The 17,187-nt window shown below is 37.6% G+C and overlaps 1 protein-coding gene across 1 annotated transcript in view; it reads left to right on the forward strand.

Moving 5' to 3' along the window:
- The window catches only part of rapgef5a (Rap guanine nucleotide exchange factor (GEF) 5a), a 228,661-nt gene that overhangs the window by 126,617 nt on the left and 84,857 nt on the right, over window positions 1-17,187 (forward strand). The window contains exons 10-11 of the mRNA XM_061983255.1: window positions 1,659-1,798; window positions 16,840-16,940. Of these exons, the coding sequence (XP_061839239.1) occupies window positions 1,659-1,798; window positions 16,840-16,940 (241 nt within the window). The remainder of the gene's footprint in view (window positions 1-1,658; window positions 1,799-16,839; window positions 16,941-17,187) is intronic.

Raw genomic sequence — 17,187 nt, forward strand, 5'->3', positions numbered from 1 at the left:
TTCCAGGTTCGATTCCCGCTTCCGCCATCCTAGTCACTGCCGTTGTGTCCTTGGGCAAGACACTTTACCCAGTGCCACCCACACTGGTTTGAATGTAACTTAGATATTGGGTTTCACTATGTAAAGCTCTTTGAGTCACTAGAGAAAAGCGCTATATAAATATAATTCACTTCACTTCACTTTATAAACATAATATGAATTTTAGAAAAAAAAGATATTGTGATGATAAAAAATATCGATGCAATCATAGTAGTACTGACAAGATACACTCCTGTACTTGGTATCATTACAGTGGTGTTATAACTTCACCTTTATCTTTACTTTTTAGGCCAAAATGCGTCCGTTCTCCCTTTTCAGTCTACACACTGTGTCTGCTTGTAAGTACCGTATTTTCCGCACCATAAGGCGCCCTGGGTTAAAAGCCGCGCCTTCAATGAACGGCATATTTCAAAACTTTGTCCACCTATAAGCCGCCCTGTGTTATAAGCCGCATCTAACTGCGCTAAAGGAATGTCAAAAAAACAGTCAGATAGGTCAGTCAAACTTTAATAATATATTAAAAACCAGCGTGATGTGGGCGCGCATGGAGTCGTATATCAACATGGACGGAGCTGCGTGAAAAAAGCCATCCGGCCTCTTCGCGTAAACTTAAACTTACCTTAACCACTCGCTCATCTTTTCTTCATCCATCCATCCCTTCGAGTTAGCTTTTATGATGACGCCGGCTGGAAAGGTCTCTTTTGGCAAGGTCTTCCTTTTGAATATCACCATGGGTGGAAGTTTCTGGCCATTAGCATGGCAAGCTAGAACCACAGTGAAGGATGACTTCTCATTCCCTGTGGTGCGAATATTCACCGTACGTGCTCCCGTTGTATCCACAGTGCGGTTCACAGGAATATCAGTTGCTGTGAAATAGTAATCCGTGTGTGGATGGAGAGATTGCGTCTTTTCATGAACCGGATCCTTGTCGCTTAGTAGGAGCCATTTTGTGGTCTTTACAGATGTAAACACACAAAGGAAATGAAACGTACGGTGATATCCGCGCGCTTTTTCTTCTTCTACGCGGGCGGGTGGTTGCTTACAGTAGAAGAAGAAGCGCTTCCTGTTCTATGGGGGCGGGTGCTTACCTTGGCGGTTGCTTGCGTAGAAGAAGAAGCGCTTCCTGTTCTACCGGGAAAAAAGATGGCGGCTGTTTACCGAAGTTGCGAGATCGAAACTTTATGAAAATGAATCTTAATATTTATCCATATATAAAGCGCACCGGGTTAAAAGGCGCACTGTCAGCTTTTGAGAAAATTTGTGGTTTTTAGGTGCGGCTAATAGTGCGGAAAATACGGTACTCTGTGTGTGCGCTGCCGAACATGCTCCTCTGCTCGTAAAACCAGCAATGTCATGACGAGACGACGCGCCGTCATGCCCAGGAAGCAGTATTTTTCAAACAGAGTATAGTACCGTTTTTGATCCATTAGTACCGCGATTTTATACTAGTCCCGGTGTACAGTACAACCCTAACCTGTCGAAATGTACACCCTTAGCTTTCAGCTACTAACTGCAAAGACACAGCCAGATTGTTCAAGTTGAGGTTTTTTAACATTTCAATGGTTTGGATATTTGGCAGCAAGACAAAAACAAACAATATTCTAACTTGTCTTTCCCAGGAGGTTGTCGGGAGGGTTTGTCTGAAGGAGCGAGGTCGGGACGTGTTGGTGTTGCAGCGAGTGACGACCACGCTGACGTCGCCATCGGAGCGGCCCTCGCCCACATCGTCAGGGGGCGGGTGCAGAGAGGAAGATAAAAGGTGGGTGTTGCCACCTCCGTATTATCCGTCTTACAAAAGTGAGTACACACTCCACATACTTGTTGGTCACAAAAAACATTCATGAAGTTTGCTTCTTTTATGAATTTATTATGGGTCTACTGGGTCAAAAGTATACATACAGCAATGTTAATATTTGCTTACATGTCCCTTGGCAAGTTTACCTGCAATAAGGCGCTTTTGGTAGCCATCCACAAGCTTCTGCTTGACCACTTGACCACTCCTCTTGACAAAATTGGTGCAGTTCAGCTAAATTTGTTGGTTTTCTGACATGGACTTGTTTCTTCAGCATTGTCCACACGTTTAAGTCAGGACTTTGGGAAGGCCATTCTAAAACTTTCATTCTAGCCATTCCATTACCACTTTTGACGTCATTGTCCCGTTGGAACACCCAACTGCGCCCAAGACCCAACCTCCGGGCTGATGATTTTAGCTTGTCCTGAAGAATTTGGAGGTAATCCTCCTTGTTCATTGTCCCATTTACTCTCTGTAAAGCACCAGTTCCATTGGCAGCAAAACAGGCCCAGAGCATAATACTACCACCACCATGCTTGACGGTAGGTATGGTGTTCCTGGGATTAGAGGCCTCACCTTTTCAAATCGGTTGAGAAATGTTGAAATAGTAACGTTTTTAATTGAGAAATGGTGTTTTTCAAATCGGTTGAGAAATGTTGAAATAGTAAAGTTTCTTAATTGAGAAATGGTATTAAGGAATTTTGGGAAAACCGGGAATTTTTCCCAGTTCAAAAAACAACTTTGTTTCTGATCAAGAGGAATGTTTGGACGGTGGAACGGTTGAAGTGGGTTGAAAAATGTGGAAGGACTGGTCGCCAGAAAAAAGGGTTGGAAAAAAAACGGGAATTCCTGGAATTTTTTTTAACTTGAAAAAATGACAGTTTGAATGTGCAGGATGAGTGGAATGTGTTGAAGGTGGAATGGTTTGAATCGGTTGAAAAATGTGGAAATGGTGGAAGTTTGAAAAATGGCCAATTCATTTTGAATGGGAAAAATGTCCCTGAAACTGGGAGTTCTTGGAAATTTGGGATTTTAAATTGTTGAAGGAGAGCACACAATTTTGAACAGGCTGAATTTTTCGGAGTTGGAACAGTTTGAATCGGATGAAAAATGGGAATTTCATGGGAATTTCGGGAAAATCTGAATTTTTTGAAAATTTTAAAAGACTTGAATGGTCTGAATGAGTTGTTGGTGTTGGAATTTTTCTAATCGGTTGAGAAATGTTAGCAAGGAATTTCAGGAAAAACGGGAAATTTTCCAGTTCAAAAAACAACTTTATTTCTGATTAAGAGGAATGTTTGGACGGTGGAACGGTTGAAGTGGGTTGAAAAATGTGGAAGTAGTAGTCGACGGAAAAAAAGGGCCAAAAAAGGAAATTCCTGGAATTTTTTTGAACTTCAAAAAAATGATACTTTGAATGTGCAGGATGAGTGGAATGTGTTGAAGGTGGAATGGTTTGAATCAGTTGAAAAATGTGGAAATGGTGGAAGTTTGAAAAATGGCCAATTCATTTAGAATGGGGAAAAATGTCCCTGAAACTGGGAATTCTTGGAAATTTGGGATTTTAAATTGTTGAAGGAGAGAAAACAATTTTGAACAGGCTGAATATTTCGGAGTTGAAACATTTTGAATCGGATGAAAAATGTTGTGAAACTTTGAAAAATGTCCTGTTAATTTCAATGGGAATTTCATGAAAATTTGAGAATTTTGAGAAAAGTGGAATTTTTGTTGAAAATTTGAAAAACTTGAATGTCCTGAATGAGTTGAAATGGTTGGTGTTGGAATTTTTCAAATCAGTTGAGAAATGTTGAAGTAGTATCGTTTTTAATTGAGAAATGGTATTAAGGAATTCCAGAAATTTTCGAGAAAACCGGTTGAGTCCAGTTCAAAAAACAACTTTGTTTCTGATTAAGAGGAATGTTTGGACTGTGGAACGGTTGAAGTGGGTTGAAAAATGTGGAAGTAGTAGTCGCCAGAAAAAAGGGAATTCTGGGAAATTCCTGGAATTTTTTTGAACTTGAAAAAATGATAGTTTTAATGTGCAGGAAAAATGTGCGAATTGTGGAAGTTTAAAAAATGGCCAATTCATTTTGAATGGGAAAAATGTCCCTGAAACTGGGAATTCTTGGAAATATGGGATTTTAAATTGTTGAAGGAGAGCACACAATTTTAAACAGGCTGAATATTTCGGAGTTGGAACAGTTTGAATTGGATGAAAAATGGGAATTTCATGGAAATTTGGGAATTTCGGGAAAAGCGGAATTTTTTGAAAAATTTAAAAGACTTGAATGTTCTGAATGAGTTGAAATGGTTGGTGTTGGAATTTTTCAAATCGGTTGAGAAATGTTGAAGTAGCAACCTTTTTAATTGAGAAATGGTATTAAGGAATTTCGGGAAAACCGGGAATTTTTCCAGTTCAAGAAACAACTTTGTTTCTGATTAAGAGGAATGTTTGGATGGTAGAACGGTTGAAGTGGGTCGAAAAATGTAGAAGGACTAGTCGCCAGAAAAAAGGGTGAAAAAAGGGTTGGAAAAAAATGGAAATTCTGGGAATTCCTGGAATTTTTTTGAACTTGAAAAAATGACAGTTTGAATGTGCAGGATGAGTGGATGTGTTGAAGGTGGAATGGTTTGAATCGGTTGTGAAATGTGGAAATAGTGGAAGTTTGAAAAATGGCCAATTCATTTAGATTGGGGAAAAATGTCCCTGAAACTGGGAATTCTTGGAAATTTGGGATTTTAAATTGTTGAAGGAGAGCACACAATTTTGAACAGGCTGAATATTTCGGAGTTGGAACATTTTGAATCTGATGAAAAATGTGGGAGTTGTGAAACTTTGAAAAATGTCCCGTTAAATTCAATGGGAATTTCATGGAAATTTGGGAATTTTGAGAATAGTGGAATTTTTGTTGAAAATTTTAAAAACTTGAATGTCCTGAATGAGTTGTAATGGTTGGTGTTGGAATTTTTCAAATCGGTTGAGAAATGTTGAAGTAGTATCGTTTTTAATTGAGAAATGGTATTAAGGAATTCCAGAAATTTTCGGGAAAACCGGGGATTTTTCCAGTTCAAAAAACAACTTTGTTTCTGATTAAGAGGAATGTTTGGACGGTGGAACGGTTGAAGTGGGTTGAAAAATGTGGAAGTAGTAGTCGCCAGAAAAAAAAGGAATTCTGGGAAATTCCTGGAATTTTTTTGAACTTGAAAATGACAGTTTGAATGTGCAGCATGAGTGGAATATGTTGAAGGTGGGATGGTTTGAATCAGTTGAAAAATGTGGAAATGGTGGAAGTTTGAAAAAGTCAATTAATTTTAATGGGAACTTCGGGAAAAGCGTGAATTTTTGGGAATTTTTTAAAAGACTTGAATGTTTTAAATGAGTTGAAATGGTTGGTGTTGGAATTTTTCAAATCGGTTGAGAAATGTTGAAATAGTAACGTTTTTAATTGAGAAATGGTATTAAGGAATTTCGGGAAAACCGGGAATTTCTGGAAAATGTTTTAACTTGAAAAAATGACAGTTTGAATGTGCAGTATGAGTGGAATGTGTTGAAGGTGGGATGGTTTGAATCAGTTGAAAAATGTGGAAATGGTGGAAGTTTGAAAAATGGCCAATTCATTTAGAATGGGGAAAAATGTCCCTGAAACTGGGAATTCTTGGAAATTTGGGATTTTAAATTGTTGAAGGAGAGCACACAATTTTGAACAGGCTGAATATTTCGGAGTTGGAACATTTTGAATCGGATGAAAAATGTGGGAGTTGTGAAACTTTGAAAAATGTCCCGTTAAATTCAATGGGAATTTCATGAAAATTTGGGAATTTTGAGAAAAGTGGAATTTTTGTTGAAAATTTTAAAAACTTGAATGTCCTGAATGAGTTGAAATGGTTGGCGTTGGAATTTTTCAAATCAGTTGAGAAATGTTGAAGTAGTATCGTTTTTAATTGAGAAATGGTAGCAAGGAATTCCAGAAATTTTCGGGAAAACCGGGAATTTTTCCAGTTCAAAAAACAACTTTGTTTCTGATTAAGAGGAATGTTTGGACGGTGGAACGGTTGAAGTGGGTTGAAAAATGTGGAAGTAGTTGTCGCCGGAAAAAAGGGAATTCTGGGAAATTCCTGGAATTTTTTTGAACTTGAAAAAATGATAGTTTTAATGTGCAGGATGAATGGAATGTGTTGGAGGTGGAATGGTTTGAATCGGTTGAAAAATGTGGAAATGGTGGAAGTTTGAAAAATTGGCCAATTCATTTTGAATGGAAAAAATGTCCCTGAAACTGGGAGTTCTTGGAAATTTGGGATTTTAAATTGTTGAAGGAGAGCACACAATTTTGAACAGGCTGAATTTTTCGGAGTTGGAACAGTTTGAATCGGATGAAAAATGGAAATTTCATGGGAATTTCGGGAAAATCTGAATTTTTGGAAAATTTTATTTCTGATTAAGAGGAATGTTTGGACGGTGGAATGGTTGAAGTGGGTTGAAAAATGTGGAAGTAGTAGTCGCCAGAAAAAGGGGAATTCTGGGAAATTCCTGGAATTTTTTTTAACTTGAAAACATGATTGTTTGAATCAGTGGAATGTGTTGAAGGTAAAATGGTTTGAATCGGTTGAAAAATGTGGAAATGGTGGAAGTTTGAAAAATTGGCCAATTCATTTTGAATGGAAAAAATGTCCCTGAAACTGGGAGTTCTTGGAAATTTGGGATTTTAAATTGTTGAAGGAGAGCACACAATTTTGAACAGGCTGAATTTTTCGGAGTTGGAACAGTTTGAATCGGTTGAAAAATGGAAATTTCATGGGAATTTCGGGAAAATCTGAATTTTTGGAAAATTTTATTTCTGATTAAGAGGAATGTTTGGACGGTGGAATGGTTGAAGTGGGTTGAAAAATGTGGAAGTATTAGTCGCCAGAAAAAAGGGAATTCTGGGAAATTCCTGGAATTTTTTTAAACTTGAAAACATGATTGTTTGAATCAGTGGAATGTGTTGAAGGTAAAATGGTTTGAATCGGTTGAAAAATGTGGAAATGGTGGAAGTTTGAAAAATGGCCAATTCATTTTGAATGGGAAAAATGTCCCTGAAACTGGGAATTCTTGGAAATTCTGGATTTTAAATTGTTGAAGGAGAGCACACAATTTTGAACAGGCTGAATTTTTCAGAGTTGGAACAGTTTGAATCGGATGAAAAATGGGAGTTTCATGGGAATTTCGGGAAAAGCGGAATTTTTTGAAAATTCTTGAACTTGAATGGTCTGAATGAGTTGAAATGGTTGGTGTTGGAATTTTTCTAATCGGTTGAGAAATGTTGACGTAGTAACGTTTTTAATTGAGAAATGGTAGCAAGGAATTCCAGGAATTTTGGGAAAAACCGGAAATTTTGGACGGTGGAACGGTTGAAGTGGGTTGAAAAATGTGGAAGTAGTAGTCGACAGAAAAAAAGGGCCAAAAAAGGAAATTCCTGGAATTTTTTGAACTTCATAAAAATGATACTTTGAATGTGCAGGATGAGTGGAATGTGTTGAAGGTGGAATGGTTTGAATCGGTTGAAAAATGTGGAAATAGTGGAAGTTTGAAAAATGGCCAATTCATTTTGAATGGGAAAAATGTCCCTGAAACTGGGAGTTCTTGGAAATTTGGGATTAGAGCACATAATTTTGAACAGGCTGAATTTTTTGGAGTTGGAACAGTTTGAATCGGATGAAAAATGGGAATTTCATGGGAATTTTGGGAAAAGCGGAATTTTGGGAAAAGACTTGAATGGTCTGAATGAGTTGAAATGGTTGGTGTTGGAATTTTTCTAATCGGTTGAGAAATGTTGACGTAGTAACGTTTTTAATTGAGGAATGGTAGCAAGGAATTCCAGGAATTTTGGGAAAAACGGGAAATTTTCCAGTTCAAAAAACAACTTTATTTCTGATTAAGAGGAACGGTGGAACAGTTGAAGTGGGTTGAAAAATGTGGAAGTAGTAGTCGACAGAAAAAAAGGGTCAAAAAAGGAAATTCCTGGAATTTTTTTGAACTTCATAAAAATGATACTTTGAATGTGCAGGATGAGTGGAATGTGTTGAAGGTGGGATGGTTTGAATCGGTTGAAAAATGTGAGAATTGTGGAAGTTTAAAAAATGGCCAATTCATTTTGAATGGGAAAAATGTCCCTGAAACTGGGAGTTCTTGGAAATTTGGGATTTTAAATTGTTGAAGGAGAGCACACAATTTTGAACAGGCTGAATTTTTCGGAGTTGGAACAGTTTGAATCGGATGAAAAATGGAAATTTCATGGGAATTTCGGGAAAAGCGGAATTTTCGGAAAATGTTATTTCTGATTAAGAGGAATGTTTGGACGGTGGAATGGTTGAAGTGGGTTGAAAAATGTGGAAGTAGTAGTCGCCAGAAAAAAGGGAATTCTGGGAAATTCCTGGAATTTTTTTTAACTTGAAAACATGATTGTTTGAATCAGTGGAATGTGTTGAAGGTAAAATGGTTTGAATCGGTTGAAAAATGTGGAAATGGTGGAAGTTTGAAACATGGCCAATTCATTTTGAATGGGAAAAATGTCCCTGAAATTGGGAATTCTTGGAAATTCGGGATTTTAATTTGTTGAAGGAGAGCACACAATTTTGAACAGGCTGAATTTTTCGGAGTTGGAACAGTTTGAATCGGATGAAAAATGGGAGTTTCATGGGAATTTCGGGAAAAGCGGAATTTTTTGAAAATTTTAAAAGACTTGAATGGTCTTGGAATTTTTCTAATCGGTTGAGAAATGTTGACGTAGTAACGTTTTTAATTGAGGAATGGTAGCAAGGAATTCCAGGAATTTCGGGAAAAACGGGAAATTTTCCAGTTCAAAAAACAACTTTATTTCTGATTAAGAGGAACGGTGGAACGGTTGAAAAATGTGGAAGTAGTAGTCGACAGAAAAAAAGGGCCAAAAAAGGAAATTCCTGGAATTTTTTTGAACTTCATAAAAATGATACTTTGAATGTGCAAGATGAGTGGAATGTGTTGAAGGTGGAATGGTTTGAATCAGTTGAAAAATGTGGAAATAGTGGAAGTTTGAAAAATGGCCAATTCATTTTGAATGGGAAAAATGTCCCGGAAAACCTGGAATTCTGGGAAATGAAAGAGGAATGTTTGGACGATGGAACGGTTGAGGTGGGTTGAAAAATGTGGAAGTATTAGTCGCCAGAAAAAAGGGAATTCTGGGAAATTCCTGGAATTTTTTTTAACTTGAAAAAATGATAGTTTGAATGTGCAGGATGAGTGGAATAAGGTGGGATAATAAAGGTGGGATGGTTTGAATCGGTTGAAAAATGTGGAAATGGTGGAAGTTTGAAAAATGGCCAATTCATTTTGAATGGGAAAAATGTCCCTGAAATTGGGAATTCTTGGAAATTCGGGATTTTAATTTGTTGAAGGAGAGCACACAATTTTGAACAGGCTGAATTTTTGGAACAGTTTGAATCGGATGAAAAATGGGAGTTTCATGGGAATTTCGGGAAAAGCGGAATATTTGGAAAATTTTAAAAGACTTGAATGGTCTGAATGAGTTGAAATGGTTGGTGTTGGAATTTTTCTAATCGGTTGAGAAATGTTAGCAAGGAATTCCAGGAAAAACGGGAAATTTTCCAGTTCAAAAAACAACTTTATTTCTGATTAAGAGGAATGTTTGGACGGTGGAACGGTTGAAGTGGGTTGAAAAATGTGGAAGTAGTAGTCGACAGAAAAAAAGGGCCAAAAAAGGAAATTCCTGGAATTTTTTTGAACTTCAAAAAAAATGATACTTTGAATGTGCAGAATGAGTGGAATATGTTGAAGGTGGAATGGTTTGAATCGGTTGAAAAATGTGGAAATGGTGGAAGTTTGAAAAATGGCCAATTCATTTTGAATGGGGAAAAATGTCCCTGAAACTGGGAATTCTTGGAAATTTGGGATTTTAAATTGTTGCAGGAGAGCACACAATTTTGAACAGGCTGAATTTTTCAGAGTTGGAACCGTTTGAATCGGATGAAAAATGGGAATTTCATGGGAATTTCGGGAAAAGCGGAATTTTTAGAAAATTTTAAAAGACTTGGAATGGTCTGAATGAGTTGAAATGGTTGGTGTAGGAATTTTTCTAATCGGTTGAGAACTGTTAGCAAGGAATTCCAGGAATTTCGGGAAAAACGGGAAATTTTCCAGTTCAAAAAACAACTTTATTTCTGATTAAGAGGAATGTTTGGACGGTGGAACGGTTGAAGTGGGTTGAAAAATGTGGACGTAGTAGTCGCCAGAAAAAAAGCGCCAAAAAGGGAAATTCCTGGAATTTTTTTGGACTTAAAAGAAATGATACTTTGAATGTGCAGGATGAGTGGAATGTGTTGAAGGTGGAATGGTTTGAATCGGTTGAAAAATGTGGAAATAGTGGAAGTTTGAAAAATGGCCAATTCATTTTGAATGGGAAAAATGTCCCGGAAAACCTGGAATTCTGGGAAATGAAAGAGGAATGTTTGGACGGTGGAACGGTTGAAGTGGGTTGAAAAATGTGGAAGTAGTAGTCAACAGAAAAAAAGGGCCAAAAAAGGAAATTCCTGGAATTTTTTTGAACTTTAAAAAAAATGATACTTTGAATGTGCAGGATGGGTGGAATGTCTTGAAGGTGGAATGGTTTGAATCGGTTGAAAAATGTGGAAATGGTGGAAGTTTGAAAAATGGCCAATTCATTTTGAATGGGAAAAATATCCTGGAAAACATGGAGTTCTAGGAAATGAAAGAGGAATGTTTGGACGGTGGAACGGTTGAGGTGGGTTGAAAAATGTGGAAGTAGTAGTCGCCAGAAAAAAGGGAATTCTGGGAAATTCCTGGAATTTTTTTTAACTTGAAAAAATGATAGTTTGAATGTGCAGGATGAGTGGAATGTGTTGACGGTGGAATGGTTTGAGTCGGTTGAAAAATGTGGAAATGGTGGAAGTTTGAAAAATGCCCAATTCATTTTGAATGGGGAAAAATGTCCCTGTAATTGGGAATTCTTGGAAATTTGGGATTTTAAATTGTTGAAGGAGAGCACACAATTTTAAACAGGCTGAATGTTGCGGAGTTGGAACATTTTGAATCGGATGAAAAATGTGGGGGTTGTGAAACTTTGAAAAATGTCCCGTTAAATTCAATGGGAATTTCATGGAAATTTGGGAATTTTGAGAATAGTGGAATTTTTGTTGAAAATTTTAAAAACTTCAATGTCCTGAATGAGTTGAAATGGTTGGTGTTGGAATTTTTCAAATCGGTTGAGAAATGTTGAAGTAGTATCGTTTTTAATTGAGAAATGGTATTAAGGAATTCCAGAAATTTTCGGGAAAACCGGGGATTTTTCCAGTTCAAAAAACAACTTTGTTTCTGATTAAGAGGAATGTTTGGACGGTGGAACGGTTGAAGTGGGTTGAAAAATGTGGAAGTAGTAGTCGACAGAAAAAAAGGGCCAAAAAAGGAAATTCCTGGAATTTTTTTGAACTTCAAAAAAATGATACTTTGAATGTGCAGGATGAGTGGAATGTGTTGAAGGTGGAATGGTTTGAATCGGTTGAAAAATGTGGAAATGGTGGAAGTTTGAAAAATGGCCAATTCATTTTGAATGGGAAAAATGTCCCTGAAACTGGGAATTCTTGGAAATTTGGGATTTTAAATTGTTGCAGGAGAGCACACAATTTTGAACAGGCTGAATTTTTCGGAGTTGGAACAGTTTGAATCAGATGAAAAATGGGAATTTCATGGGAATTTCGGGAAAAGCGGAATTTTTTGAAAATTTTAAAAGACTTGAATGGTCTGAATGAGTTGAAATGGTTGGTGTTGGAATTTTTCTAATCGGTTGAGAAATGTTGACGTAGTAACGTTTTTAATTGAGGAATGGTAGCAAGGAATTCCAGGAATTTCGGGAAAAACAGGAAATTTTCCAGTTCAAAAAACAACTTTATTCCTGATTAAGAGGAATGTTTGGACGGTGGAACGGTTGAAGTGGGTTGAAAAATGTGGACGTAGTAGTCGACAGAAAAAAAGCGCCAAAAAAGGAAATTCCTGGAATTTTTTTTAACTTGAAAAAAATGATACTTTGAATGTGCAGGATGAGTGGAATGGTTTGAATCGGTTGAAAAATGTGGAAATAGTGGAAGTTTGAAAAATGGCCAATTCATTTTGAATGGGAAAAATGTCCCGGAAAACCTGGAATTCTGGGAAATGAAAGAGGAATGTTTGGACGATGGAACGGTTGAGGTGGGTTGAAAAATGTGGAAGTATTAGTCGCCAGAAAAAAGGGAATTCTGGGAAATTCCTGGAATTTTTTTTAACTTGAAAAAATGATAGTTTGAATGTCCAGGATGAATGGAATATGTTAAAGGTGGGATGGGTTTGAATCGGTTGAAAAATGTGGAAATGGTGGAAGTTTGAAAAATGGCCAATTCATTTTGAATGGGAAAAATGTCCCTGAAACTGGGAGTTCTTGGAAATTTGGGATTTTAAATTGTTGAAGGAGAGCACACAATTTTGAACAGGCTGAATTTTTCGGAGTTGGAACAGTTTGAATCGGATGAAAAATGGGAGTTTCGGGAAAAGCGGAATTTTTTGAAAATTTTAAAAGACTTGAATGGTCTGAATGAGTTGAAATGGTTGGTGTTGGAATTTTTCTAATCGGTTGAGAAATGTTAGCAAGGAATTTCAGGAAAAACGGGAAATTTTCCAGTTCAAAAAACAACTTTATTTCTGATTAAGAAGAATGTTTGGACGGTGGAACGGTTGAAGTGGGTTGAAAAATGTGGAAGTAGTAGTCAACAGAAAAAAAGGGCCAAAAAAGGAAATTCCTGGAATTTTTTTGAACTTTAAAAAAAATGATACTTTGAATGTGCAGGATGGGTGGAATGTCTTGAAGGTGGAATGGTTTGAATCGGTTGAAAAATGTGGAAATGGTGGAAGTTTGAAAAATGGCCAATTCATTTTGAATGGGAAAAATATCCTGGAAAACATGGAGTTCTAGGAAATGAAAGAGGAATGTTTGGACGGTGGAACGGTTGAGGTGGGTTGAAAAATGTGGAAGTAGTAGTCGCCAGAAAAAAGGGAATTCTGGGAAATTCCTGGAATTTTTTTTAACTTGAAAAAATGATAGTTTGAATGTGCAGGATGAGTGGAATGTGTTGACGGTGGAATGGTTTGAGTCGGTTGAAAAATGTGGAAATGGTGGAAGTTTGAAAAATGCCCAATTCATTTTGAATGGGGAAAAATGTCCCTGTAATTGGGAATTCTTGGAAATTTGGGATTTTAAATTGTTGAAGGAGAGCACACAATTTTAAACAGGCTGAATGTTGCGGAGTTGGAACATTTTGAATCGGATGAAAAATGTGGGGGTTGTGAAACTTTGAAAAATGTCCCGTTAAATTCAATGGGAATTTCATGGAAATTTGGGAATTTTGAGAATAGTGGAATTTTTGTTGAAAATTTTAAAAACTTGAATGTCCTGAATGAGTTGAAATGGTTGGTGTTGGAATTTTTCAAATCGGTTGAGAAATGTTGAAGTAGTATCGTTTTTAATTGAGAAATGGTATTAAGGAATTCCAGAAATTTTCGGGAAAACCGGGGATTTTTCCAGTTCAAAAAACAACTTTGTTTCTGATTAAGAGGAATGTTTGGACGGTGGAACGGTTGAAGTGGGTTGAAAAATGTGGAAGTAGTAGTCGACAGAAAAAAAGGGCCAAAAAAGGAAATTCCTGGAATTTTTTTGAACTTCAAAAAAATGATACTTTGAATGTGCAGGATGAGTGGAATGTGTTGAAGGTGGAATGGTTTGAATCGGTTGAAAAATGTGGAAATGGTGGAAGTTTGAAAAATTGGCCAATTCATTTTGAATGGGAAAAATGTCCCTGAAACTGGGAGTTCTTGGAAATTTGGGATTTTAAATTGTTGAAGGAGAGCACACAATTTTGAACAGGCTGAATTTTTCGGAGTTGGAACAGTTTGAATCGGATGAAAAATGGGAATTTCATGGGAATTTCGGGAAAAGCGGAATTTTTGGAAAATTTTATAAGACTTGAATGGTCTGAATGAGTTGAAATGGTTGGTGTTGGAATTTTTCTAATCGGTTGAGAAATGTTAACAAGGAATTTCGGGAAAAACGGAAAATTTTCCAGTTCAAAAAACAACTTTATTTCTGATTAAGAGGAATGTTTGGACGGTGGAACGGTTGAAGTGGGTTGAAAAATGTGGACGTAGTAGTTGACAGAAAAAAAGCGTCAAAAAGGGAAATTCCTGGAAATTTTTTGAACTTTAAAAAAATGATACTTTGAATGTGCAGGATGAGTGGAATGTGTTGAAGGTGGAATGGTTTGAATCGGTTGAAAAATGTGGAAATGGTGGAAGTTTTAAAAATGCCCAATTCTTTTTGAATGGGAAAAATGTCCCTGAAAACCTGGAATTCTGGGAAATGAAAGAGGAATGTTTGGACGGTGGAACGGTTGAAGTGGGTTGAAAAATGTGGAAGTAGTAGTCAACAGAAAAAAAGGGCCAAAAAAGGAAATTCCTGGAATTTTTTTGAACTTTAAAAAAATGATAGTTTGAATGTGCAGGATGAGTGGAATATGTTGAAGGTGGAATGGTTTGAATCGGTTGAAAAATGTGGAAATGGTGGAAGTTTGAAAAATTGGCCAATTCATTTTGAATGGGAAAAATATCCCGGAAAACATGGAGTTCTGGGAAATGAAAGAGGAATGATTGGACGGTGGAACGGTTGAGGCGGGTTGAAAAATGTGGAAGTAGTAGTCGCCAGAAAAAAGGGAATTCTGGGAAATTCCTGGAATTTTTTTTAACTTGAAAACATGATTGTTTGAATCAGTGGAATGTGTTGAAGGTGGAATGGTTTGAATCGGTTGAAAAATGGCCAATTCATTTTGAATGGGAAAAATGTCCCTGAAACTGGGAATTCTTGGAAATTTGGGATTTTAAATTGTTGAACAGGCTGAATTTTTCGGAGTTGGAACAGTTTGAATCGGATGAAAAATGGGAGTTTCATGGGAATTTCGGGAAAAGCGGAATTTTTGGAAAATGTTAAAAGACTTGAATGGTCTGAATGAGTTGAAATGGTTGGTGTTGGAATTTTTCTAATCGGTTGAGAAATGTTAGCAAGGAATTTCAGGAAAAACGGGAAATTTTCCAGTTCAAAAAACATCTTTATTTCTGATTAAGAGGAATGTTTGGACGGTGGAAAGGTTGAAGTGGGTTGAAAAATGTGGAAGTAGTAGTCGACAGAAAAAAAGGGCCAAAAAAGGAAATTCCTGGAATTTTTTTGAACTTCAAAAAAAATGATACTTTGAATGTGCAGGATGAGTGGAATAAGGTGGGATAATAAAGGTGGGATGGTTTGAATCGGTTGAAAAATTTGGAAATGGTGGAAGTTTGAAAAATGGCCAATTCATTTTGAATGGGAAAAATGTCCCGGAAAACCTGGAATTCTGGGAAATTCCTGGAATTTTTTTGAACTTGAAAAAATGATAGTTTGAATGTGCAGGATGAGTGGAATAAGGTGGGATAATAAAGGTGGGATGGTTTGAATCGGTTGAAAAATGTGGAAATAGTGGAAGTTTGAAAAATGGCCAATTCATTTTGAATGGGAAAAATGTCCAGGAAAACCTGGAATTCTGGAAAATGAAAGAGGAATGTTTGGACGGTGGAACGGTTGAGGTGGGTTGAAAAATGTGGAAGTAGTAGTCGCCAGAAAAAAGGGAATTCTGGGAAATTCCTGGAATTTTTTTTAACTTGAAAAATTTGATAGTTTGAATGTGCAGGATGAGTGGAATAAGGTGGGATAATAAAGGTGGGATGGTTTGAATCGGTTGAAAAATGTGGAAATGGTGGAAGTTTGAAAAATGGCCAATTCATTTTGAATGGGAAAAATGTCCCGGAAAACCTAGAATTCTGGGAAATTCCAGGAATTTTTTTTAACTTGAAAAAAATGATAGTTTGAATGTGCAGGATGAGTGGAATAAGGTGGGATAATAAAGGTGGGATGGTTTGAATCGGTTGAAAAATGTGGAAATGGTGGAAGTTTGAAAAAATGGCCAATTCATTTTGAATGGGAAAAATGTCCCGGAAAACCTGGAATTCTGGGAAATTCCTGGAATTTTTTTGAACTTGAAAAAATGATAGTTTGAATGTGCAGGATGAGTGGAATAAGGTGGGATAATAAAGGTGGGATGGTTTGAATCGGTTGAAAAATGTGGAAATGGTGGAAGTTTGAAAAAATGGCCAATTCATTTTGAATGGGAAAAATGTCCCGGAAAACCTGGAATTCTGGGAAATCTGGGAATTTGTCATTTCCTCAATAGGCTGAACAGTTTGAAATTGGAACGGTTTGAATCGGATGAAAAATGTGGAAGGAAGAGCGTGCCAAAATCTGGAGAATAATAATAATAATAATAAATAAATGAATTTTGGTGTAGAAAAGCATGTGTGGATATTCACACAATAAAAGTGGTTGTTGACGTGTACTCACCTGTGTCATACTACATTCATATATGTTTTTCATACAGTTTTTCTTACTGACATACACTGTACCTTTTGTTGCATATGTTGTTTCTGTGTCAAGACTTTGGGCGACATACCTGAGGGCGTGTCGGGTGAAGTGCGTGGGTGTGTAGAAAGTAACAGTTCCCTCCCAATGCCACTCTTGTTGCTGCTGTCAGAGAAAAGTTGTCATCTTCCCAGCTTGTAGTCGACCAGCCACAGTCGGCCAGCAGTCTAGCCCAGAGGAGAGCTCTCTCCCTGGGTGTGCAGCACGCAGACAGCAGCATGACCTCCACCAGAGTCCAGCCATGAGGATGACCACCAGGCCAGCGACGCTCGCCGAGGCGGAGGAAGACTTGGACGACGATAACGAGGAAGATTACCGCCAATGCGACAAAGCCGCGCGCGCGTTCGACGTTCCCTACTTCCGCTTCATCGATGAAGACGACAAGGAGACGGAGCGTTGGTGGTCCGGTGATGAAGACTGTGGTGCGTCTTACAGGTATGTGGTGGTGTCTGGAACGCCGCTGAAGATCCTGGAGCATCTGCTGAGTGACCTGCAGCTGGACGACCAGAGAGGGGCGCTGGAGTGCAGGGAGAGCGGTAAGTTCATATTGTGTACTTTCTCGTAGGGGTGTCCCGATCAGATATCGATATCGGTCCGATACCAGCAAAAAAAGACAAAGTATAACATGATATTGTTGCCTGTAAAGTCTCCGATACAAGCCAGTTAACATCTGAATGTCCTCCAATAAGCACACAAGGTTGGTCTTGTGTTTTAGTGAATTTACAAGAGGTAAACATGGGGGGGGGCTACTAGCAGCTTGCAGCTACACAACAGCTAAGCACA

This window comes from Nerophis lumbriciformis, linkage group LG21, assembly GCF_033978685.3.
Source record: "Nerophis lumbriciformis linkage group LG21, RoL_Nlum_v2.1, whole genome shotgun sequence".
Lineage (NCBI taxonomy): Eukaryota > Metazoa > Chordata > Actinopteri > Syngnathiformes > Syngnathidae > Nerophis > Nerophis lumbriciformis.